This window comes from Dermacentor variabilis, chromosome 3 (genome assembly GCF_050947875.1).
Source record: "Dermacentor variabilis isolate Ectoservices chromosome 3, ASM5094787v1, whole genome shotgun sequence".
NCBI classification, from domain to species: Eukaryota; Metazoa; Arthropoda; class Arachnida; order Ixodida; family Ixodidae; genus Dermacentor; species Dermacentor variabilis.
Window position 1 is genome coordinate 191,988,775 of NC_134570.1, and position 27,058 is coordinate 192,015,832.

The 27,058-nt window shown below is 44.0% G+C and overlaps 1 protein-coding gene across 2 annotated transcripts in view; it reads left to right on the forward strand.

The window, feature by feature from the left end:
- LOC142576583 (focadhesin) overlaps positions 1–27,058 on the forward strand; it is a 429,785-nt gene that overhangs the window by 55,531 nt on the left and 347,196 nt on the right. For both annotated transcript variants that reach the window (XM_075686768.1, XM_075686769.1), the window contains exons 3-4: positions 2,591–2,739; positions 11,929–12,027. In XM_075686768.1, coding sequence (XP_075542883.1) covers positions 2,591–2,739; positions 11,929–12,027 — 248 coding nt within the window. The remainder of the gene's footprint in view (positions 1–2,590; positions 2,740–11,928; positions 12,028–27,058) is intronic.

Below are 27,058 nucleotides of genomic sequence, written 5' to 3' on the forward strand. Positions count from 1 at the left end.
AAGCTTCGCGTACATCGATTCCCACAGTGCGTAGGATCTACTTAGCTTTTCAATCTGGGCATTTAAAGTATCCGATAATTTTTCTATTATATATATGTTGTGAATATACCTATGTACCCTTTTATTTAACGAGAAGGCTAGTCATCTGCTTCTCCTCTTCATGCCACGCATTTAATAAACCTGGTTCATTTCACTGTAATATTTTTTTCTTCAATTATTGTCACTGCTCTTTAATATTACACCAACAAGAAGCGGACGCGAAACAACACGATAAAATTTTCTTACGTAGCTTCATGTTGCAGATCATTGGCTGCTGGGACAAAAATTACGTATTTCGAAAAAGTTACATTGAAAACAGCAGTTCATTGGTCTAAAATTACAATTCTTAATGGCCGACAAAAGTCATGAGCATACCAAAGCATGTAAGACATTAAAATATTTACTGTACAAATCTTGTATAACAAAAACAGTGCAACGTCTGTGCAACATATGCACACTCGCTAGCAGACTATACACTTCACAATGACACAAAGATCGATAGCGTCGTGTTTTATAATCCATCCCTCAAATATATGTATGCGACATAATGGTGCAAATATAAATTTGCAGTTGAAATAAAGCACTATTTTAGGAGCATAAAAGCGCAGTTGGCCTCGGTGCCCGCAGTGAAAGTACGTTGAATATGCCGTGGAGTGCGTCTCCTTCCCAATCCAGTTCACTCGCAGAGCCCTTGCACAAGTTTTCCACATGTGGTGTCTCAGCGGGAGCGCGCCCTTAGGCCCACTCAGCCTTCTAGTACACTCTAGTACCAGTAGCATACCAACAGACAGAGATAGAAAGAAGAGATGGACACTAACGTCGACTTCCAAACAAGATTTTTATTATGAAGGGCACAAATACATAGATATATGTATTTGTATATATACATATACACTTGCACATGTGATTTCTAAGCAAACCAACTACCAACTATTTCTCCAAGAAAATGTTTTTTGATTATTTTAGAACTTTTGCAAACAGGAATGAAACTGCTTCGTTTATATATTTATTTTTTTACCTTGACTATGTTTATAACCATGTTTAGCTAACCAACTTAAAATGTGTGCCCTTGCTGCACCTATACTGTCAACGTGTGATGAAACAGTGATTTGACACAAAGTGTAGAAAGTGTGTAGAAATTTTAGGGCAAATTTTGACTTAATTAAAATTTTGTAGTTGCTAGAAGCTGGCTGTGTGCTTTCCAAGTTGCTTTTTCAGCTTATTAAATTGGTGGAGGATTTGTACCTGGGGAGTGCTCCCCCTCCCTCCACTGAATACATCCTTGTAGGTTAATACTACCCTACTCACATTTTATCACTACTGTACCTGCAAAACTAAGTTATTCGCATTCTAGCATCAGGCCCACCTCCAGCGAATTCAGTTTTATTACTCCTGGAACTTCAGTAACTACCTGTACTCTGTTTGCTCAAATACAAACTTGGAACACTGTTTTTCAGAACACTTAATCACAACTTTCCCTTTCATGTGTTGAAAACGGCTAACATGCCAAATTCCAACCCAACCAAGTACATATCTAGCACTAACTTTTTATTATGCACTAGTTATGGCAAACCTACCAAGTCCTTTGCAGTGATTGAGTTCTGTAGTGAGATTCGATATGGTATTATAAGATCGTTATTATTGTCACTGTTTAATTAAAAGCCATTTTTCTATTCAGTAACACCTTTAAAGGTATTGGGACCAAAATTATATCTTTAGTTCTTGCTCTGCTCACTGTTATCCTTGTACCCTTAATTTCTTTGTTATCTGTACCTGCTATGGTGGCTTAGCGGCTATGGTCGTGCGCTGCTAAGCATGAAGTCACGAAAACAAATCCTGGCCACGGTGGTTGCATTTAAGTGGGGGCAAACTGAAGAAATGCTCATGTCCCGTGCATTGTGGGAACGTTAAAGATCCCCTGGTGGTCAAAATTTGGTGTCCCCCACTGTGGCATGCTTCATAATCAAATGGTGGTTTTGGCATGTAAAACCACAGAATTAATTAATTTGATTACCTGCATAATATTTCATTTACTCATATTTTCTATGTATTAATTTTATTGTATTTTTATCTGGTGGTTATCTGTTTTTTTTTCCTCCAGACTTTTTGTATTCTGCAACAGAAGATCCCTTTACAGCTTCGTGGTATGAGACCTCCTTCTGTATACTGACATATCCATGTATGTGTGCACATTGTATGAATAATCAACGAGTGTACACTGTAATGTGCATAGGTGTTTATTAATACAAGAATGAGGCATCACAAGTTTTTGCCTTGGTGTCTGGGATCCTATGGAACTGTGTACTGAGGTCACAGCAAAAGGCACTCAGTCGAGGAAAAATTAAGGAGAAGGTGAAACTAATAAGCCTACCAGGCTCTGCATGTGTAAGATGTTTGCAGACTGTGCAGCTAGTGAGGGAATACTAATGTGAGCCAGAGAAAGTGCCATGAGTAGAAGAGAAGGCAGTGTATTGGTCCTCCTAATGAGTTATGAAACTACATTGACGCTTGTTGGCAAAGGTGAAGGAGGGCATTGTTTTCTCCTCTGCAGAGGATCCCTGAGCTGGAGCTACTGGTTGCACGGTGTGGTGGACAGCAGGAGTGTTGTGAAGCACTGGTCTCCCTGGTGGTGGCTGGACAGCTGGAGTGGCGCTTTGCCCTTGGCCAGCTGTTGGGTGCATGCACTGCAGGGGCCAACCGGTCAGTCATCAGTTGGGCAGCTTTTGACGGACTGTGTCTTGGCCTCGCACTTCTGCCATTGCCTTGTGGTTTTTTTTGTACATAAACTACCTTATAGTTCAACTTGGCATGTTGGAGCAGTTCTCAGCGATGCTGACAAACATATAATAGGTTCTGAATTGTGTGGGAGCTGAAATGATTATCTACTGGTGTGTCCAAGTGGTTATCACACTACTGAAACAAGTGACAGTTCTTGTCACCCAACAAACTTGCAAAGCAGTATAGCTATATAAAAGTTGTGTGACATTATGTAGTTGTACAGTAGATTTGCTTTAATTTGACACCAGTTAATTCGATTTTGTCAGTCAATTCAATCCCAAACGAAGGTCTTGGCTGGTGCCCATGCATTTCTACGTGACCGAACTCATTATTTCGATGTTAAAATTGGCATATGCTGGATAGCTCGAACTTGGCCAACCTACATGCATGTGCCTGACCCCTATGACCACCCAAATAATGACCCCTTTAGTGGCAGAATCTGTCCCAATAGGGTTTAGGGGACAGTGAATGCATTGAACACACGTCATCTCCTGTCAAAAATGCCTACTTTCAGCCTGCCCTAGGAAGATCTTAAAGCAACAATGGTAGCTCTGAATGTTTGATTACATTGTTTACACCATTCTAAAATTGCCTGCACAAGCGCAATCGAATATACAAAACCAAAAGTGCGTTTGCAGCAGTTATGGGCTTTACCGCATAGCATAACTTAATTTTGGCAAAGCTGATTAAAAAACAAAAAAGTTGACTTTGGGAAACTGGCAACCATTGTGCAACACATATTAGACCATTACCCATTATTTTGGCTAAGAAATTGGGTTCATGTTAGATTTTAACTTTGTTTAGGAGCTTTTAATACCAGTTTTATGTTAGTTTTCTAACTTGGACACCTAAAAAGCGGTGGTGTGTTCGATCCTGGCGAATACAGTCGAACCCGACTATATCGAACCTGTTTACATTGAATTATTCTGTATATAGAACGATTTCTGAACATGGTGTAGTTACAATGAGTATATATAGCAAAAATTACGCTTACATCGAACAAAAATAGCAGTGGCTCCTGATGTATCGAATTACAAGCGCCGCATAAGTCTCTCCCTCGCGGAGCAGGAAAACCCGGTGGGGAGGCTCCATCAAACCACTCTCCCTACCGTGACCGCGCTGCGTCGAGGGACCTGTCGACACCCCCCCTTGCAAAAAATGATCTTGGCCTGTCCGCAGCGCTTGCTCGGACAGCCACTCAGAGGCTCTTGTGCCTTCGTCGTGCAAGATGGCGCAAGTGCGAGTTGTCCTGCTGCTTTTCTGGTTCATTGTGTTTGTGCCTTGTGCGCTTTCTCTCGCAGTGTTGCCATGATGAAGTGTCAGAATTTGCCTTTTGCCGTGAAGCTTGACATCGTAAATTGGGTCAAACGCTGTGAAAAGTCGGATGTCCCCGCAGTGTGCAAGATTCCGAGGAGCACTCTCAGCACGATCTTGAAGAATAGGGGGGAGATTAGGGCTAAAGCAGACAAACTTGTGACCCGGTGCCTGTTGCACCCGACGCGTACGCACAGCCGTGTACAAGTGGTTCATCTGAAATTTCTTCAGACGTGCTAGCTTCCGCGTGCCGGTGGTGACTCTGAAAATTCTGATGAGTGTGACGTAGCCGTTGCCGGTGTTGCCGAAGTTTGGAGCGAGCTGTCAGTATTTCTGGAAGCCGTTGACGGGTCAACGATCGATGAGTTTGTGAGTGCAAATGCTGGTGTCGCGACCACTGGAGAGCCCGAAAACGAAGACCACATTGCCGACATTGTACCGAGCACAAGTGAAAGTGGGCACAATGAGGAAAGCAACGATGGTCCTTTGCCCACATCCTCTGAGGTGTGTGGTGCACTTGCACTAGTGCGGTGCTTCTGTGCGAATGTGGAAGGTTGTGGCCTTGGCTGCTGCGACTCTTTAGACAATGTGGAGAAGTGCGTGCATCGCAGGCAGCGAGATTGCCCAAGCAGAAGAAAATACAGGACTGTTTCATGCTAAACTGTGCCAGTTTCATCAATGAAGTGATTTTATAAATGGTTTGTGCTTTATAATGTCCAATTTCTTAGCAGGCTTATATCGAATTAAGCCCTATATTGAACTGATAGGCCTTTTTTTTGCAAGTTTGATATAGCAAGGTTCGACTGTACTACCAAATGGGCAGGCAGTGTGTGCTGGTATTTTTTCTGCATTTTGTTTAATTCAACCCACTGGATGATTCGATCAATTGCATACTGAAGGTGGTCAATATTTATTTATTTATTTATTTATTTATTTATTTACTTATTTATGTTACCCTCGGTATACGGAGTACATTTCAGAGGGAAAGGACAATTAGTAAATTTTGTCGCCGATGACGACCCTTTTTGAAAATTCAGCACTATCGTTTGAAATTTCCAATAAATGCAACAATCTTTTTGCCACAACTTTTGCTCAGAAGTCGTCAGTTTTTGCACTGTCTCGCTGCAGGCATTTCTCACTTGGTTTACTTTGCGCATGGATTACTTGGCGCATGGATTACTTGGTGCATGGATTACTTTCCCAAACCAAGTGCTGCTGCTATCATTATAATGATCATGCACTGGTCACTGAGCTCAAGAGAGCACACATGATCGATATCTTGCTATTCATATGAGGTGGAGGGGTGTCTTGATCTTGCATAATTCTTGTCATCACGACCTTTCTGAAAATTCTGGACCCACTTGCACTACCTTCTTTCCTTTAAAGCATCCTTTCCATTGTCCCTTTACTACATTTGCTAAATTTCTGCACCATTCTTTCCTAATTTCACAAGAAATTTGATATTGATCCTTTGTACCTTCTGTTCATCAATCTCCATTCTGACAACGACAAAATTGGATTGCACACAATGTGTAAATTATACCTTGACATACTGCATTCTGGCTCGTACTAGAGGTTAACAAGGTCCTTTTGAGTGGAAGCATGAGGATGCAGGATCGAATCCCAGTCATAGTGGCCCCATTTTGATGGGGGTGAAATGCAAAAAGCCTGTGTCCCATGCATTGGGGGCACATTAAAGATCCCCTGGTGGTCCAAACTAATGTGCAGTCCTTAGCTACGGCATGCCTCATAATCAAATTGTACTTTTGGCTTGTAAAATCCCAGAATTCATTCATTAATTCTTTCCGATTGGAGAGAGTGAGTGGAGAGAGGTGGCCTTGTTACACCTTCCACCACTATTTTGCCAACTCACTACATACAATTTTCAGACACACCTCATAAACCTTGCTTAAAACTGGTGTTATTGAGGTAAAGAAGTTACTCTACTGTGAAGCTGTTATTGCAACCCGATATAATGAATAATGTTTATTACAAATGTGCCTGAAAATTTACTTTGAGAACTGTTAGTGTAACTGTTGGGGTCTGGTGTGAAGGAGGGGTCATCGACCTCAGGGTTGCTGGCCTCCAAGGCAGCGTCTCTACCCCGAGACCAACCTGCTTGAGTCAGCAGAAGTTCAGCGGCTCCCAGGAATCTGTGGACACAACTCCAAACCACACAGCACATTCAGTGCCTCAGGAGCGGTGAGATTCTTGTGATCATTGCAAGACAAACAAATCATGGATTTCGGAGCCTGGAAGGGCTCCGTAAGTCAACTCGACTCCTCTTGACACGCAGCGCAAAAACACAAACAATATGAATACACAAATAATACACTGGAACGTGAGAGGTCTTATCCACAACCTAGACGACATAAAGAACTTTTACACAAATACAATGAAAAGGTGCTGTGTGTTCAGGAGACACATCTTAAATCTACACAAACAAACTTTCTCCAGCAGTACACCATTTTCCAAAGGGACCGAGAAGATGCTGTCACGTTGTCCGGTGATGTAGCAATAACAGTCTACAGATGTGTTGCAACTTTGGCATTTGTGTTGTCCACTTCTCTTCTCTTGTGTCCTGTCTGATCACCCACGCCTCACCTTTTCTTGCATAGTGAGGCAGTTGCTATTCAAGCCGTAATATTCAATGAACTAGGTGACTATCACATCTGTATACATCCTCCCGAGTTATCATCTCTCTAGAGCAACATTTCAGAACTTTATTGATGAGCTTCTTTCTCCTTACATAGTCGTCGGAGATCCAAACGCGTATAGTACACTGTGGGGTGACTCTCATTGTGATACTAGATGACGTCTAATAGAAAACTTCTTACTCTCCTCAAGTCCATGCTTGCTTAACAAGCAGGAACCAACATTATGCAGTCCTGCACACAAAGCATTTTCCTCCATAGACTTAAGCATAGCATCCAGTACAATTGGGCCATATCTGGAGTGGGAAGTGATTAACAACCCTTATGGAAATGACCATTTTCCTATCCTTTTAAACCTTAAAAAGCAGGCAAAATGCCTTACATTCCTCGATGGAAAATCGATTCAGCCGACTGGACGCGATTTCGTGAACTAACACATCTGCCCTGGGATGATGTCCGTGTACTTAGTATACTCTCTCTCTCTCTCTCTCTCTCTCTCTCTCTCTCTCTCTCTGTGTGTGTGTGTGTGTGTGTGTGTGTGTGTGTGTGTGTGTGTGTGTGTGTGTGTGTGTGTGTGTGTGTGTGTGTGTGTGTGTGTGTGTGTGTGTGTGTGTGTGTGTGTGTGTGTGTGTGTGTGTGTGTGTGTGTGTGTGTGTGTGTGTGTGTGTGTGTGTGTGTGTGTGTGTGTGTGTGTGTGTGTGTGTGTGTGTGTGTGTGTGTGTGTGTGTGTGTGTGTGTGTGTGTGTGTGTGTGTGTGTGTGTGTGTGTGTGTGTGTGTGTGTGTGTGTGTGTGTGTGTGTGTGTGTGTGTGTGTGTGTGTGTGTGTGTGTGTGTGTGTGTGTGTGTGTGTGTGTGTGTGTGTGTGTGTGTGTGTGTGTGTGTGTGTGTGTGTGTGTGTGTGTGTGTGTGTGTGTGTGTGTGTGTGTGTGTGTGTGTGTGTGTGTGTGTGTGTGTGTGTGTGTGTGTGTGTGTGTGTGTGTGTGTGTGTGTGTGTGTGTGTGTGTGTGTGTGTGTGTGTGTGTGTGTGTGTGTGTGTGTGTGTGTGTGTGTGTGTGTGTGTGTGTGTGTGTGTGTGTGTGTGTGTGTGTGTGTGTGTGTGTGTGTGTGTGTGTGTGTGTGTGTGTGTGTACATCCATGTACTGCCCGCCCTTTACAACATGTGACTGTGTTTTATGTAAGTTTTTATTGTCTTTTTTGTTTTTGCATAGCATGTGTTCTCCTTGCTGTTTAATGAGCGAGGCAAGTCCTCGATTCTCCCTTGCGCTTGATGTGCAATTCCCTCGCCTTTTTTTATGTCGTTCTGTTTGCACCATGGATTGATTTCGGTATTGTGTTTTGATCTTTTCACGAAGTGTTTCTGTGAGCAATATATCCTTGTAAAGTCTATATATTTTACGAATGCGTACGGACGTATCTTGTATATGCCTTGTACTAATTGTCTGCCCGTCCTGCAAGGACCACAATGTGGTCTGCAGTATGTACTAAATAAATAAAATGAATGAATGATGCAGTAGGGCACTTAACAGCATTTATAATGAATGCTGCATCACTATGCATTCTCCATACACCTTCGAAACTACATATTTTATGATGGAAGGATAAGTGTAAGAAAGTGCGGAAGAAGCTAAACAAGGCTTGGAATCTCCTTCGCAACTCCCTAACCGCAGACAATCTAACTTCAAGGCAATTAAGTAACAAGGTAGAAGAACACGCCGCCATGCTAAATGGGAAACTTGGGAAAAATACGTAAGTAGGATCAGTTATACAGATGAATGAAATAGCCTGTAACAAGATGAACAAAATAAAAGGCCACGAAACTCATCCCCTACCTTTAGTAAACACACAAGGAGACACTCTTGAGGACTAGGCAGATTGCTTAGGAGAACATTTTGAACATGTTTCCAATATATCCCTTTACACAGATACATTTCTGAAATACCAGCGGCAAGCAGAGCGACTGCCTCTGGGTCGGAAAGGCACATACAATGAAGTATACAATCGTCCATTTACTATAGCGGAGTTTCAGGCCTCACTGAATTGTTGTAACAAGTCCGCTCCAGAAAGTGGCAGAATACTAGAATACTATATGAAAGGATCAACCACTTGCACCCTGAAACCAACAGAACAATAATGTCACTCTTTAACTCCATGTTCTTTGCTGGTTACATTCCGTCCACCTGGAAAGAAGCAATCGTAATTCCTGTTCTCAAAGAGGGCAAGGACCCTTTCTTACCTAGCAGTTATAGGCCTATCACTTTGACAAGTTTGACAAAATACTCGATCTCTTACAGTGAGGCTTTAGGGGAGGTAGACCCACAACAGATCATCTTGTCCGTATCAAGACAAATATCCATGATGTGTTTGAGCACAAATAGTTTTTCTCCGCAGTATTTTTAGATATGGAGAAGGTGTATGACGCAACTTGGTGCTTTGGAGTCCTTTGTGATCTGTCTGAAATGGGGGTCTAAGGCAACTTACTGAATGTTATTCAGAGTTAGCTCTCCCATCGTATGTTCCATGTTAGAGTTAATAACGTTCTGTCTTGTCCTTTTACGCATGAGGCTGGTGTTCCACAAGGTGGTATGCTGAGCTGCATTCTTTTTATTGTAAAAATGAACTTGCTCAACACTGTCATACTACATACTGTGTTTTATTCTGTTATGTGGATCACATCCAGATAGGTTGCAAATCTGCATGTGACAAGTACATTTTGGCTTAGATAAATTGTCTAAGTGGGCAGATGAGAATGGTTTTAAACTAAAGCCTCAAAAAAGTTTTTGCATCCTGTTCTCTAAGAGACGTATACTGTCGGACCCCATAATATATCTCAATGGACAACGGCCATCTGTGAGCTGTGAACACAAACTTTTAGGGATCCTTTTAGACGCGAACTTAAGTTTTGGCCTACACCTGAAATATCATAAGGCAAAGTGCTTCAAGACTATAAATCTGCTGAAACTCTTGTCACGCAAATCCTGGGGAAGTGACAGGAAATGCCTGATAAGCTTGTACAAAGGTCCAGTAGTGTCACGTCTTGACTACTGAGCCATAGTCTATAATTCTACTACACCTAGTGCTTTGAAAATGTTAGATCCTACCCACCACTTAGGCATCCACCTTGTTACATGCACCTTCAGGACTAGTCCTGCGCAAAGCCTGTATGTTGAATCTAACGAATGGCCTTTATAGATCCAGAGGACATATTTAGGCTTTTATCACGCCTTGAAGGTAAAATCAGCTGTAGACCATCCATTTCATTCAATTATTCATCACTTGTCCACAGTTAAGCTGTTCCATAACTGCCCAGCCACTAGGCCTCCTTTGTCCGTCCAACTCGAAGCACTGTCAGGAGGAAGAGACGTCCCTCTTTTAGAAAATATCTTAATGGCTCCTACTAGGCTTCTACTGCCTTAGGGTTGGCAGACTATCCAGTGTGGCATCTTTTTCTTAGAAATATCAAAATGAGCACCTGAGGCACATACGCGTTCGCATTTTCTTGAACTTAAGGAAAAGTATTCCTGTGCTGCATTTCATATAGATCCCCGCAGGGGCGTCAGCAGGCATTTGGTGTGTTGCGACACCATGTATCCAAGCACACGAGGGTAAGTAAAAGAAAATATCTCATTCAAGGAGGCACGCAGGCGTGTGTCACACCTGCCCAACGACAGCTTTTCCGATGTGACGTGCCAGGTGGCAGCGACACAACTGCTTCCGGGGACTGTCCGGCCCACACGCAGGGAGCCACCAGTGACACCATGTGCCTTCTTGGTGGCTGCAGCTAACACTGCTCCGCCATCCCAGCAGAAGGTGCCGTTGACCTTTGGGCTGGTGGCATCAAAGGTTTCTTCCGACATGTCGAGGCCTTCGCATCAGGCACAGAGCGCGTGTCCAGCGCATCACAAGAGGCAGTAGACACAACCAGCCAGAAGGCACTGCCAGCGCCAAAAGAGCGGCGAGATTCTCGTGATCGCTCCAAAAAGGCAAACCTCGCATGATGGTGCCTGGAAAGGGCCCGTTAGCTAATCATTGTAGTTAAGAAGGTTAATCCACAACTGATCATCTCGTAAAGATTAAGGCATGCATTCATGAGGCCTTCGTTTACAGACAATTTTTCCTGTCTCTTTTCCTTGATATAGAAAAGGCATATGACACTACTTGGCGATTCAGGGATGTAGCCTTCAGGCTGAATACCGGCAAAAGCCCACTTGGTGATTTGGAATATTAGGAGACCTCTCAGAAATGGGCATACATGGCAATATGGCAACACCTTGTCCAGGCCATTCATCCAGGAAACTAGGGTACTGCAGGGGGGAGTACTCAGTTGTGCCTTTTTTATTGTAAAGATGAACTCTTGACGTTCATTCATTCCACGAAGTGTCTTTTACTGTGTATATGTCGATGACTTACAGTTAGGGTTTAGGTAATGTAACCTTCTGATACGTGAAAGACAAGTGCAGCTTGGTCTGGACAAGGTGTCGAAGTGGGCCAATGAAAATGGCTTTAGGCTAAATACCAGCAGAAGCTCATGCATCCTTTTCTCAGGAAAATGAGGCTTCCCTTCCCCCTCCCCTTACCCATAACTTCAGATGGGCCTCGGGCCCCGCAACCCCCCCTCCCCCATAGTCGGTGCCTATGCCTTTGCATTCCCACTCGTAAGCAGTTTAAAGTGCAGCCAAATTTTTTTTGTTGGTACCTACCTCAGCACTTGTTGAAAGCTCCTGACAGCTGCTAGGATTTCAAAACATTCACAGATGGAAAGCTTCATGAGCTTTGGTGGCTCTGTGAACTGGTGATGAGAGGATCAGGAGGTCTTGCCTGTAAAGCAGTTGTCTTTGGAGTTATTAATTTTCATTCAGTGGCACTGATCTGAAAATGCCACGGAAGCGCTTGTATTCTGTGTGCTCTTGCCTGTGCACAGCAGTCAAGACGTACATGTTTTCATCTGCGTGTCAATTTAGATGGCCTGCGAATTTAGTGGGTCGGCACATGTCAGGACTGCAGCGGGGATTAGAGTCATGTTGGGTGCTGCAATCATATCGGCAGGCATGTATTTAATTGCATGGCCATGCGTCCCGTGGTTCAAATATGAGCTTAAAATTTGCCTTGTGCCCAGTGGGTGGCTCTTGTTTCGTTTGCACTGCAGGCAGCCAAGTGGTGCAGTCGCGGCTATGGGTCGACTGCTGACCCTGCACATGCATGGAGAGCTCCAGGCTGGCGCCTACCACTGCCCCTTTGCACTCCGGTAGGTGGTTGGTCTACTGCCAACATTTATTTTAAAATAACACATTTTTAAGCTTGTTTATGATTGTCATATTGACACTTAAAACCTTTGTATATTAATGCGATAGCAATGCGGACCCCATGTCGCAGAAAATTCAGTGTCAGTGTATGGCCTCCAGCGTCGGATGTCATTTTGGCAAAAAGAATTTCGAACCATGCATACCCAAGCATGCAGGCCCTCCATGTGACACAAGGAAGTTGCTGAAATAATTCAATTTCTAAAGGTAAAATGCGTAGAAAAATAGTAAAGTACGACTGGCACACAATCTACAGACATGATAGCATCGGATTGTAATTTGTATATATGAGAAAACACAATTCTATTACACAAAAGGCAAAAAAAAAAAGAGAAAAAGAAAGCCACCAAACCACTTTTTCAGCATTTCTACTTCTCATAGAGCAGCCATGACCTCCCAGATTTGCCCGCACAAATCTCAAAGGCTGTAAAGCAGTGCGCCCAGTCCCTTGCAACAGCTCCAGAAGGCGCTCGCCTCCACCACATCGCAGCCCCCCGCAAGAGGCCATGTTTCTACCAGAAAGCTCGCCTTTGTGCATAGCGTTCACCACCAGCGTTTCTTGGTAAACATTACAGTTACATAAGCTGCAGTTGCCGGTAAGCATGAGAAGGCAGTCAGGGATCTTTGAACGCTATGGCTGTCCACTCTTAAAGGCGAAGCTTAAGCATCCTCCAAATTTTTTCATTTGCGTCTGCTTCAGAGTAAAACTATTTCAAATGTGGAAAAAGTCATTTCAAAAGAATACAAATTCTATAGGTACTTATGATGCACTTCTTTCTAATCTGTGTACTATCATAATTGTTACCATATGTTTGTCTTTATTCTTCATTGCCTATGTGTGATCATCATCAGATAGTGATCACCGACAAATCCGTGAGTGCAGGATGATATCCTGGCTGATGCGGCCGCATTTTGACGGGGGTGAAATGCAAAAATGCCCATGTACTGTGCATTGAGTGCATGTTACTGATATCCAAAATTAATCTGGAGCCCCCCACTACAGCCTGCGTCATAATCATGTTGTGGTTTTATTGCGAAGGCAATACTGCTTGAGGTTTCTGCTCTTGGCCGTCGTCCTGGAGAATCCACCATTGACCTTTAGCGTGACCTATGTGTGACGTCATACCAGCTGTGGAAAAGCGGGGCCCCAACTCGGCTCGTCGCGATCGTCCCAGTGAATCCTCCATGCGCCGCTGCCGTGGGGGAGGCGCTCGCTCTACGTGACGTCATGCCAGCTATGGAAAAGCGGCCCCCCAACTCGGCTCGTCGCAGTCGTCCCAGCGAATCCTCCACGGTATGTCGGATGATGTGTATAAGGTGAAGCTGCAACGATGTGCTGCAGCTAAGAAGCGGCGGCATGCGGAAGAAACGGATGAAGAGCGGGAACAACGTTTAGCTAAACGGCGTGCATATTACATATTATGCAGCCAGGTGAATGCGTTCAACATCTCTTGATCTGGGTGCATCTACAAGTATCATGCATGCTCTCAATGCTGGCGCGACTTTGGCGACACCTGATCGTTCGACAGCAAGCCTTATGGATGCTTTAAGTGGCGACGAGACTGCATCTACACGTTCGATGAGCGGTATGGAACTCTACAACCTGAACAGAAGATTGCTTTCGCAATCCACTAGGCTTAGCCAAGCTAAGCCTCTGCCAATTTTTTTTTTCTCACAGCATCTGAACAGGGCAAAGTCTGCATAATAAACTGTCAAGATTTGAGTAATAAAACAATCTTTTAGTATGTTTATCTGGGTAGTCTGCGTCAGCAGGCATTCGGTGTGTTGCAACAACACGTACCCAAGCACACATGGGTTGGACCCTCCCGTGTGCAGCTGTGCGTGGCTTAGCCATGTCCAGGGAAACGGTATCTTGGGGATTGAGCTGAAGCTGGATGTTCGTACTATTATAGCCCGTTGGCGGAGACAACACACCTCTTTGGCCTCTGCTTCATGTAGACGGCATGCCTGGGCTGACCCACGCAGAGGAAATCGGTAGTTGCCTTTTCCTGTCCTGCTCTCCAATCTTCGTCTTTCTCTCTCACTTTGAATCTTTTGTGTCCTCTCTCTATTTCCTTTTACTTCCAATTTCCTAAGCAGCAAGGGTTAACCTTGTGTGGTTAGCCAACCTTGTGCACACCATAATTGGTTATAGTAGTGTCGTACAGCTGACGTACACAGGACCTGCCCCTTCAAGATCCTGCAGCGTCACCTTGTTGGACTTCATGGTGGGTGGCTGGTGCTGCGGCCGAATTTATTATGTGTATCCATGGGAACATCCTTTTCCCCACTTCCTGATCGCCCTCAGAAACGAGGGCGCTCCGAAGAAGTCTCAATTTTTTGCCATCCGAACACAAAACTTTCCCCGTTTTCACATAATCCGTTCTCACAAACTTGAAGAGACGGTGAGAATGATCTCACCCTTTGTCGTCTCAAAATCTCTAACTGAAGTTTTCGGTCCCGGTTATAAAGCATTGAAAATGGCAAGCAGTGATTTGCTTCTGGAGCTCCACGATCAGAAACAACATGAAAAACTGCACAATCTTGTGTCCTTAAGAGGTATTCCAGTAGCAGTGACCCTACGCCTTACCATGAATACCAGCCGTGGCATTGTCTCTGATGCTGATCTCATAGAATTGTCTGAAACTTAACTTTTAGAGCGTTGGAATAGATCACAGTGTGATTAGTGTTAAGCTAATTAAAGTGAGGTGGGATGGAAAAGAAATCAATACCAAACACCTAATGCTTACATTTAGCTCAAGCACCCCACCCGACACTATTGAGGCAGGATATGTGGAGATCCAGGTCAGTTCGTATGTCCCAAATCCCCTGCAATGCTTTAGGTGCCAGCAATTCAGCCATAGTTCACAGAACTGCGGAGGCCGTCATACTTGTGCAAAATGCGGTGCAAATGAACACCTCTCTCAATCATGGGAAAACTCCCTCCACTGTGTGAACTGTGATGGAGGACATGCTGCATATTCTTGGTCATGCCCATCCTGGGAAAAAGAAAAGGAATTGTGACAATAAAAGTAAAATAAAATATATCATTTAAGGAGCCACGCAGATGGGTGTCCTACCTGGCCAAAGTCTGTTTTGCTGAAGTGGCGCATCAGGGAGCAGCATCACAACAGCGCCCAGTGACTGTCCGGCCCACACAGTGCGAGCTGGCCGTGACGCCATCCGCCCCCTCAGCGACTGCAGCTACTGTTGCTCTGCTGTCTCGGAAGAAGGGGCCATTGACCTCCAGGCTGCTGGCCGAAATGGTCTCGTCCCCCGAGACAAGGCTTTCACATCAAACACAGCACTCGCAAGAGCGGGTGTCCAGCGCCCTGCAAAAGATGATAGACACGAGCCCCCAATCGCACTACACACACATTTTCCTGCAGTTCAATGAAAATTCGGAATGACAGCACCTTGAACGCAAATGTGGAAAAAATGAAGCGTACAATCACCTGTTCAACTTCGCTGAACTTTAGGCATCTCTCAATTGTTGCAAAGACTCGGTACCAGGTAGTGATCGCACCATTTGTGAAATGATCAAACAAGTATACACTCAGAAACTTTCATAACACTTCTATCTCATTTCATTGCTATGTGGGCAGCTGGATACATTACATCTGCTTGGAAAGAAGCTGTTATTATTTCCATACTTAAACGAAGGGAGGACCCGTCCCTAGCCAGCAGTTACAGACCAATAGCTCTAACAAGCTGTCTGTGCAAGCTCTTCAAAAAAGTACCGGCGCCTACTTTGTTTCTTAGAAAATTACAAAATACTAGACCCGTTCCAGTGTGGCTTCTGAGAAGGTAGGTCGACGACAGGCCACCTTGTTCGCATTGAGGACAACATCAGGGATGCCTTTATACATAAACAGTTCCTTCTTTCAGTGTTTATCAACCTGGAGAAGGCATACGATATGACATGGTGTTTCGGTATTCTTTGTGACCTTTCTGCTAAGGGTGTCCATGGCAACATGCTGAACACAATTGAAAGCTTGATTGCATTTTTCATGTAAGAGTGAACAACAGTTTGTCTAGAAGAGAGAGTGGGAGAGAGAAAGGCAAAGGAAAGACAGGGAGGTTAACCAAGAAGATTCACCCCAAAGACTGGTGTGCTGCAAGTAGGCGTGCTTAGTTGCATACTCTTTGTCCTAAAAATGAATTCACTTCATACAGTCATTCCACGCACCATGCTTTATTCTCTATATGTCGACAATGTGTAGATAGGCTTTAAGTTATGGAATATTGCTATCTGCAAATGCCAGCTCCAGCTTGGTGTAAACAAGTTACCGTACTTATTCGAATCTAGGCCGATAGTTTTTTTCGAATAATCATATTCCAAACTCTAGGGTCGGCTTAATTCGAGGATTTTAAGAAACGTGCCAGTTTTTCATTGAAACTGCTAAATATAGAACATAGCTAATGCAATATAGAAAAGTCAGTATCGCAGCCGCTACTAGCCGTGCCAGTAGCCAAACGTACACAAGCGAGGTCACCATTTTGACCTGCATTGTGTCGGCTGTATCGGTCTGCGGCGTGGTGTTATCGCGATGGCACCAAGCAGGAGATGCCACTACAGTGCCGCTTTCAAGCGAAAAGTTGTGATAGCCGCAGAGGCATCGTTGAACCTTCAAGCCAGGCGGGACTTCGGCGTCGACGAGAAAAACGTTCGTCGTTGGAGGGGACAATGACAGCAGCTTTTTGCGTGTGCCGCAACGAGGATGGATTCAACGAGGATTCGAGTAAATACAGTATCTAGATGAGCCGATAAAAATAGGCTTAAACTGAATACGCAGAAAAGTACTTGCATGCTCTTCTCCAAGAACGAAGGCGCAACACCAATCCCTAGTTTTTTTTATCAGTGGAGATGAACCCACTGTCAGTAGTGAACATAAATGCTTAGGTATTATCTTGGATTCAAAACTAACATTTATACCCCATATGAAGTATCTCGACGAAGTGCATGAAAACAAAGAACCTCCTAAAACTTCTGTCACACACCACATGGGGTAGTGACAGGAAGTGCCTATTGGACCTGTACAAAAGCCTTATACGTACATGTTTAGACTATGGCGCCGTGGTGTACCACTCTGCTGCACCGTGTGCGTTGAAGATGCTGGATCCGATTCATCATTTGGGTGTCCGCCTGGTCACAGGTGTGTTCAGGAAAAGTCGTGTGCAAAGCCTCTATATGGAATCGAATAAGTGGTCACTTAACTTGCAAAGGTCATCCTCCAGCCTGACATATTTTCTGAAAGTACATGCAAACCCTGAACATCTGTGTTATGCTGCTATAAATGATATGACATCCACCACACTGTTTCACAACTAACCCACAACAACAAAGCCTTTCTCACTGCGCGTGAGGAAGCTCAGTGACAGAATGGGTGTCCCACTTTTAAAACCTTGTCTCAAGGTCATGGCAAAGTGCCGTGGCAATGGCAGCTTATTAAATGTGACGTGTCGTTTGTTCATGTCACAAAGCACGTTCCAGAGGAACACGTCTGAATGCACTTTCTAGAACTCCAGTTGAAGCACTCATGCCCACAATTTTATATTGACGCACCAAAGTCCCATGCTGGCGCGTTTTTGCAGCGGTTGGTCCATCATTCTTAGAATATGATGTTTTGCACCCGTAAACAAGCAACTCAGCACCTGGTGGTGATCGCATAATCTATGCAATGATCAAGAACATGCACTCCGAAGCATTGAACATAATGCAAAAAAGGGGGCAGGGCCTTACCCCCTTTTTTTTTGCATTATGAATCCTTACCATCTAGCTCAGCTTTCTGTCGTTCTAAGAAACATTGAATGTACTTCTGTCTCTTTACAATACCATGTGGGTATCTGTGCACATTCCATCCTCATGGAAAGAAGCGACTGTTATCCTAATTCATAAACAAGGCAAGGGCCCCGCATTAGCCAGCAGTAATAAGCCAATAGCATTAACAACTTGTTTGTGCAAGTTATGTGAATGGTAAATCAGCATCTAATCTATTTCCTGGAAAGCAACTGTCTGCTTGACCCCCTTCAATGTGGTTTGAGGGGAGCTACGTCACCAGCAATGGACCGCCTCCTTCGCATTGAGGCAAACATTACAGATGCCAATATACACGAACAATTCTTTCTCTTGGTATTTCTTGACTTAGAGAAAGCCTATGACACAACATTGCGAATTGGAATCCTCCGAGACTTATCTGCAATGGGTGTATGCGGCAACATGTTCAACATGATAGAAAACTACTTGTCTAACCGCATGTTCCGCGTTAGAGTGGGCAGTGCCCTGTCCAGGTGTTTCACTCAAGAGACTAGTGTGCCTCAAGGGGGTGTGCTTAGTTGCACCCTCTCTATTGTGAAAATGGATTCTCTTCACAGAGCCATTCCATTCTCAATGTTTTGTTCAATACAGTCGACTCTTGTTAATTTGAATACGCTTAATTCGAACTTCCAGCTTATTCGAACTGATGCTGTGGTCCCGTGAAAGTTATGTATATTCCAATGGACGAAAACACTTGGTAATTCGAACGCACAAGCAATTGCAATGGTTGATTTGAACATACCGTGCTCAGATAATGCTTTCAGCGCTGTGTCAAATCATGTGGTGGCGCCTCTGACTAGCATTGATCTGACCCCGCCCCTGAGGAGGGGCTTAGGAGGAACGCCTCAACGCTGTGTGCGAAAAAAAAAAAAAAAAGAACTCGGTGCTCTTTTACTCGGTGAAGAAAGATGACTAGCGAAGCTGTGTATGTGGGCCTCTTAATCGCAAACTGCACATCTGCCGTGGATCTGCCCGGCATTGCACTTTTCACTCATTTATTAATACTGACAGCCTTTGCAGGCTATTACAGGAGTGGAAAAATACATGGGCATAAGTACAACAACCACATCCGACGCAGTATACATCCGCATAAACTGTTGAACTATGCGGCGACTCTTCGCGTCTTCAAAGTGGCGGCATTCGTTAATAATCTCATTGACCATTGTTATGTTCTTGTAAACAAGCAAATTAAATGCGGTCAACCTGCTTCCTGTGTCCACGATTCCTTTTAAAACGTGGATTACCTTGTCTGCCTCTGCCATATTGTTATCCACTTTTCGGCAAAGAGCGAGGACGTTTTGGATATATGCCACGTAAAATTCAGTGGACGTCTGTGCACAGGTCCCAAGGTCCTTCTTCGCAGCACGTTGGCAGCCGACGGGCTTGTTGAACAAATCTCTAAGCTTCTGTTTGTACTGGTCCCAACTTGTAATCTCTTCTTCGTGTGTTTCAAACCAGACCCGTGTGGTTTTCTTGAGGTAGAATATTAGCCAGCATCAGCATGTTATCCCACCTGTTGTGTGCGCTGACCTGTTCGTAATTCTGCAACCAGTCATCGATGTCAATGTTGTTAATCCCGGAAAACATGCCAGGGTCGCGAGGCTGGGCCAGGATGACCGTTCGTGGCGACGGCGGGGCCGTGGTTGAACTCTCTTCTTTGGGTGACATAGCCGCCAGGTTACATCCGCTGCGGAGCTCTGTCTTGCGCAAGTGATTACCCAGCATGTCCACCAATGATGTTACGGGAAGGAAGAAGCTTGCGTCTATTCACAGATGGCTTTTAATGGCTGATCCGACAAGCATAGAGCAGTGATAATACTAAACTCTTCTTCGTCATCTTCAAGGCCACCATCAGCGTCTCCTTCTTTCCACATTACCGACTGTGACAATACTTTCGCTAAACATATCACTGTACACCCTATGTATCACTGTCATAATTTTACCTAAACATATATTCTATGCACTCTACAGTGAATGGTTTTAGGCCTCTATATAGCCTTGCACATATACCCTCTGACATTGACCGCAATATTGACTACATAACACCATTGTCTGGCACTCTTTCGCCTTCCCTGGCTCTTGCACCATAAAATCCCATTAACCATCATTCCTTAAACACAAGGAAATAAAAAGATGCAGGACACTGGACTGAAAATACGTAGGAGACAATTTATATAATCATCCATTCAACATTGCTGAGCTTAGGGCAGCATTGAATGCCTGCAAAAGCTCTGCACCGGGAGCAGACAGGATCATGTATTACATAACCAAGAACATACACACAAACACACAAAGTATATTGCTTTCACTTCTTAATAACATTTGGGCAGCCAGACACCACCTTCCAATGGCATGGAAAGAAGCTATCATTGTCCCAGTTTTGAAATGGGGTAAAGACCCCCCTTTGGTAATAAGCTACTGTCCCATAGGACTTAAAGCTGGCTATGTAAGCTTTTTTCCAAAAAGGGTAAATCGCTGCCTCCTGCATCTTCTAGAATCAAACAGCATGCTTGATCCCTATCGGTGTGGTTTTCGAACAGATCGGTCCACAACTGACCATCATGTGCTCATTGAGGCAAACATCCACAATGCATTTGCTCATAAACAATACTTTTTATCAGTTTTTCTTGATTTGGAAAAGGTTTATGATACCACATGGTGGTACGGTATTATCAGGGACCTGTCTTGAATGGGCATCCATGGCAGCATGCTTAGCATAATAGAAAGATGTCTCTCACACCATACTTTTCGTGTTAGAATTGGTAATGCTCTGTTTAGGTCATTTACACAGGAAACTGGGGTACTACAGGGTGGTGTACTTAGGTGTACCCTTCTTGTTGTTAAAATGAACTCTTTACGTTCTTGTATTCCACACGAAGCTTATTTTATTAAGTATATATCAAACAGTGTACAAATTGGATCTAAATCGTGTAGCATCACAGTATGTGAGCGACACGTTCAGTTTGGGCTGAACAGAGCCTAAGCATGGGCAGATCATAATGGCTTTCAGCCGAATCCACAGAAAACTCCTGTGTACTCTTTACAAGCAAGAGGGGCCTTGTCCCAGAGCCTAGTATCCAGCTCCATGGTCAACGCTTACCTTTGAACACAGCGCAAATTTCTTGGTGTCATACTTGACTTTAAACTTGCATTCATTCCACATATAAAGTATCTGGAAGCCAAATGTTTCAGAACAATGAACATTCTTAAAGTCCTTGCACACACGACATGGGACAGTGACAGGGGCTGCTTAGATAACCTGTGCAGGAGCCTCATGGTTTCGCAGTAAACGAGAAGAAAGGGGGTTAACTGAGGGGCCCGATTTTTATTAGTCATATCATGAGAAGCCAACAAACACTGACACCAAGGACAACATAGGGGAAATTACTTGTGCTTAATAAATGGAATGAAGAAACGATAATTAAATGGAAATTAAAGTGGATGAAAAAACAACTTGCCGTTGGTGGGAACCGAACCCACAACCTTTGCATTTCGCGTGCGATGCTCTACCAATTGAGCTACCTCGGCGCTGTTTCCCCATCCGCTTTCTTGGGTATTTAGGTGTACTAGTAAACTCTGGGAGTGTTAGCCAGTGCCACCACTCACAGACCTTGGCGGCGGACGTGGAACGTCCTTGTTGCCGTAGGCGTCACGAGAACGTGATCTTTTTGGGTGAAGGCAACTGGTCAATATACCCACTTATGCTACCTGAAGGCATCAATGTTGCCGAAGTCGAGACCCTCGTTATGTAATAAATGAGAAGAAAAGGGGTTAACCGAGGGGCCCGATTTTTATTAGTCATATCATGAGAAACCAACAAACACTGACACCAAGGACAACCTAGGGGAAATTACTTGTGCTTAATAAATGGAATGAAGAAACGATAAATAAATGGAAATTAAAGTGGATGAAAAAACAACTTGCCGCAGGTGGGAACCGAACCCACAACCTTCACATTTCGCGTGCGATGCTCTACCAATTGAGCTACCGCGGTGCCTGCATTCCTTTGTTTGTGTGTGTGTAGAGTGGCAGTTGACGTGCGCAGCATCAATTGAAGTGGTGGGCTGATCATGCCAGCGTTCTGTGCAGCCTACGGCTGCACGAACACCAGCGGCCACGATGATGTTCCATTACTCCCCGCAAGACAAGAAGCTTGCAGCTAAGTGGGAGGCTGCTGTGAATCAAAAGAATTTCAAGCGCTCAAGAACAACAGTGCTGTGCTCTAACCACTTCCGTGATGACAATTACTACCAGACTTTATCAATAATGCGTGAATGACTGAGAGTACGGCTTTCTGCTAGCAGGCTTTCTAAACGCAGTGTGAAAAGGTCGGGGCAACGAATGCACAAAGGCGGGACGGGTGCGGGCGGACTGATGGTAACTGGTCTTGGAAGACCTTACGAATACACGAACTCGTCCAAACCTGGCTTTTGATTTATTGCTAGCTCCTTCGTGTTAGCACGCTGAATGGAAGGTACCTGTTCATCTCCCACCCTTGACGCAGGTTTCGTCACAAACCACCCTTAATTTTTTATTCGCACGTGTGTTGTGAAAACAGCCAACATGCAGCTACCATAATGCAGTGCAAGTGTAAAGTTTTCATGTGCTTGAAAGCAGGCGCATGCCAGGACGCTGCGCTCCCCGTTGCACACAGAGAGAAACCGGCTGTCTCACATAGCCGACAGAATTCGCCGCCTTTCTGGTTATGAGTAGCGTGTGGATGGCGAACTGATGAAGGCCACTACACGTGCTACAAGAGTCGGAAAACTTTTCCCGTATGTAAACCGTCTGCGTAGATTGCCGACAGCTTTGGGGCAGCGCACAAATGCCGACGATCACATCCCTCCTTACGTTCCACGGGGAGGCATGCAGGAACATAGCAGTACAGTTGTTTGCCCGGAAACGAACTCACTGGATTGCTGAATACAGCTTTGCGAAAAACGTGCCCACCAAAGAACATTTATAACACGAGGAGATGCTAACACTCCGATGTCATTCGCGTCGAAAGTACTGCTTGCTACCAGCATCTTTTGCTTCTTGGAGAGGCTGGCTACGTATACATGTAGAGAGCAACGCCGAACTCCTCAGAGAAATGCAAGCTCTCGAAATTTATCGTTACTGTCTCACCAAACCACCTTGCACCGTGCTTCATGTGTGGTGGCAGCGGCCGGTCCGGACGAACACCAATGTTGACGTCACTAGGCGCCTGACCAATCAGAGGCGGGAATGAGGCGCGCGAGCTCTCCGAGTCTGCTAGTGCACTTTTCGTCGAAATAAAATCTGTTTGCGCTTTCTTTTGCTCAATTTTGATGCGATATTCCAATTCGGAGGGTTGAAAACCATTACGTACAGGTCTTCTCATTTTTTATGGAAAACTCTTGAGCTTCCCTTTAAGGCCCTTAGCGAGGCAGTAGTGCTACTTGCATTGAAATATTTTAGTACATTGCCTCTTCATAGCACATTGTTTTCCCATAGCATATGTCATGCAACATTGTCTAGTTTTATTACGAATATATTTACACACTTTTCAATTATATTTTTTAGCCCTCTATACAACTGTGTTTAATCCACATCTCGATGATCATTGCTCATTTACCAATGGCAGTCTATTATCATAGCCTTGACGATCTTTGGTCGCTTTTGGCCCTAGTGCCAATAAACTTCAATCATCATCATCATCATCATCATCATCATCATCATCATCATGTGACCTAAGCACAAAGTGAATGAGAGGATTACTGCTTACATAGTTGCTGCGGTGGAAGAGGCTATTCCCCAGTCTACTGGATTCTTAAGGAAAAAAACTAAAGCCCTAGTGGACGAATGAGTGCACAGAAGCTAAAAAATTCAAAACAAAATGTGGGGTGTCCTTTGAAGGTACCCACCACAATATAATCTTTTGTCGTTCAAAAAAGTGAAAGCCAGAGCAAAGTATTATCGCAGGCGAGCCAATAAAAACTGATGGAAAAGTTATATTTCATTGATTAACAGCTCAACCACGTGTAAGAGAATGTGGGACCAGGTTCGCAAGTTTAGGGGCAATTATGCTCCCTACACTATCCCCATACTCTCAGCTCCAGGCACGCAAAGAAGTCTATAGGAACAAGCAGACATATTAGGCCAGCACTTCTACATCACATCTAGCTTAGCGAACTATTCTGCAACCTTCCTAAAACACAAACAGTCCGCAGAAAAACAAAAGCTTCCGACAGTGGTGGGTTCAGATAGACCACTTAATGCCCCTGTAACGCTCCATGAAATAAACAGAGTAATCTCTTTGGGTAAAAAGACAGCTCCTGGTCCTGACAAAATACATTACACTATGCTGGCTCACTTGTCCCAGAAAGCAGTGGAGGCCTTGCTGCGTTTTTTCAACGTGATCTGGGAAACGGGTAAAATGCTTGCAGAGTGGAAAAAAGCTGTTATTGTTCCTTTCCTGAAAGCGGGAAAGTCACCAAATACTCCCAGTAGCTGTAGACCTATAGCACTATTTAGTTGCTTGGCAAAATCATATACAAGCTTAATAATAATATGATTAACATACATTCTCGAAACAGATCCAAGAGGTATTCAACAAGTAGATACTCACCAGTGTGGTTACAAGAAAGGCTACTTAACAACTGACAAACTTGGTAATCTTGAACATACCATACATGAGGCATTCCTTTACAAACAACACTTCCTAGCAATCTTTTTCAATTTAGAAAAAGCATACAACAGCACACGGAGGTAAGGTATTTTACAAGATCTAGCAACACTAGAAATTTGCGGCAGAATGCTCAACTGTATGGCCGACTTTCTATTAAACCAAACATTTCAAGTCCGTCTGGGTGAAACATTGTCGTGCCGAGTCTTTGTCCAAGAAAATGGGATCCCACAGGGTTGTATACGAAGCACTGCGCTTTTCGTGGTGAAGATGAACTCCATAAATTCAGTTGTACTGTCCAACATTATGCACTCTTTATACGTCGACAACCTTCGAATTGCATGCCATGCCTTGAGTATGTCTACATGCAAAAGACAAATCAAGGTAACAGTACGCAGGTCGGCACAATGGTCCGATAAAAATGTATTCCGTTTTTCTACACAAAAAACTGTAGCAGTTGTGTTTTCACAAAAAAAGGGGGTTACACCCGGACCCAGCTCTCAAATTAAATCAAGGCCCACTGCTAGTTAAAGGGACACTAATGGCAAATACTAAGTCCACGTGGACTGTTTAAATACCATTACAGAAACCTTGCAACGCTTGTTTCGTGCCTAGAAAAGACTTAGCTTCGAGAAAATTGCATCTAAACGGTCCAAATACCTTTTGCGAAATTTAAACATCCCACCACCGAACCGGGGGAGTGGTGACATTGCATAGCCATCATCACCCTTTGCTGCCGTCTGTGAGTAAAACAACTCCCAACAGATGAAGACAGAATGGTGGATTTGCCACTGCAGCTGCTTTTTGGTCAAGTGGCGTAGACTGTTTGGGCATCCTGCAACATCACATTGAAGTTGAATTCTCTGCTACTTGCAGTTTGTGTGAGTTTCGCGAGCCATCGAAACCAGTACAGCCCTACGCGATAATGAAACTACTGAAATGCGAAAGTGTGGGCTGCACGGAGCCGAGCGAGGACGAAACCTTGTGACCACCCGCGTCATTGTCAGGGGTAATTTCAACGAGTTCTTTTTTCCAAAAATGAAATAGAACTGGACAAGTAGCATTTTATTTTATCTTATAATACAATACAATGATGTTTTTTGCAATGAGTGGTTGAGTACTAGTGACAGAATTTAACTGAGGAGTGCTTTCATCATTGGGCAAGTACTTGAATATCCCGGGGAAGTATCTAATCATGTCCTGCATTTACCTCAATTTCTCGATTATTAAAACTCTGTTTGCAATAATATTGACGCCTTAGAGATTACCAAGCACTGATCTACCGCTTTAGCTTGACATAATATTTGCCTTTAGTGTCTATTTAAGCACGAACAAAAGTTTTTAGAAATAATTTTTTATTATAAATTAAATTTCATTGCCAACATTAACATCGTAAAAACTAAAGCAAACAAAGCACTTCACATCCTCAAGGTCCTATCACGTGAGCATTGGGGTGCTGACCAAACGTGCCTGTTGCGTATTTACCGCTCTAATGTGTGCAGCATTCTTGACTATGGCTACATAGTTTACAGGTTAGCAAGGTAGTCATACATCAAACGTCTTGATCCCACACACAATCGGGCTCCACGCTTAGTAGCTGGTGCATACAGGACCTATCCAGTAGAAAGCCTATATGCTGACAGTATCGAACCCTGTTTGGAGCATCGAAGAGCCTTGCTCACAATTTCTTATGTACTCAGAGTCACAGCTCTACCTAACCATGTATGCCACACTCTTGTCACTTATGCTACGAAAAGAATGCACTATACCAACAAACCACACAGCGTGAAACCACTTAACCTTTGTTTCAAAGAAATGTGCTGAAACTACAGTGTTCCGAGCGAGGCTCGCAGGGTCGTCGAAAGACCGGACAGCCTCTGTGGTAGGATTTTGCACATTTTTGTGATTTCACTCTTACACACTATAAGAAAAAAGGAAGCACTGCATGGACACATAATGCCAGATTTCTTACAATTACAAGAAAAATACAATGACTACAACGAGTTTTACACTGACAGGCCCAAGACAAATGAACATGTTGAAATTGCAGTCAAATGGGAACACTTGGAAAATTATCTTAAGTTGCCACAGTTTGCTTTGGTTTTTACAACCGAAGTATGCACCCTGCTTATGGCTTTGAAAAAATAGTAATAGCAGAACATAAAAAAGCAGTTGTCTACACAGTTCACTTAATTCCCTCCATGGGAAATCGGAGTGCGAATCTCTTCTTGGTGGCATCATGAGAATACATGGCGAAAGTGAAAATTATGGTAAATATATCCAACTCTGTCGGGTTCCAAGCCACGTCGGAATCCCGGGAAAGGAAAACGCAGACCAACATGCAGCAATGACAGCGTATGAAGGACTAACAGAAATAAATATTTCTTTCAAGGACTGGTGTCTGGGTGGTTTGTGCTGTGATCACCTCAAAGTGGCTAAAGGCTTGGGACTGTCAAGTCAACAACAAACTACAACTAGCAAACCCCATACTGCAGGAGTGGAAGACATCAGG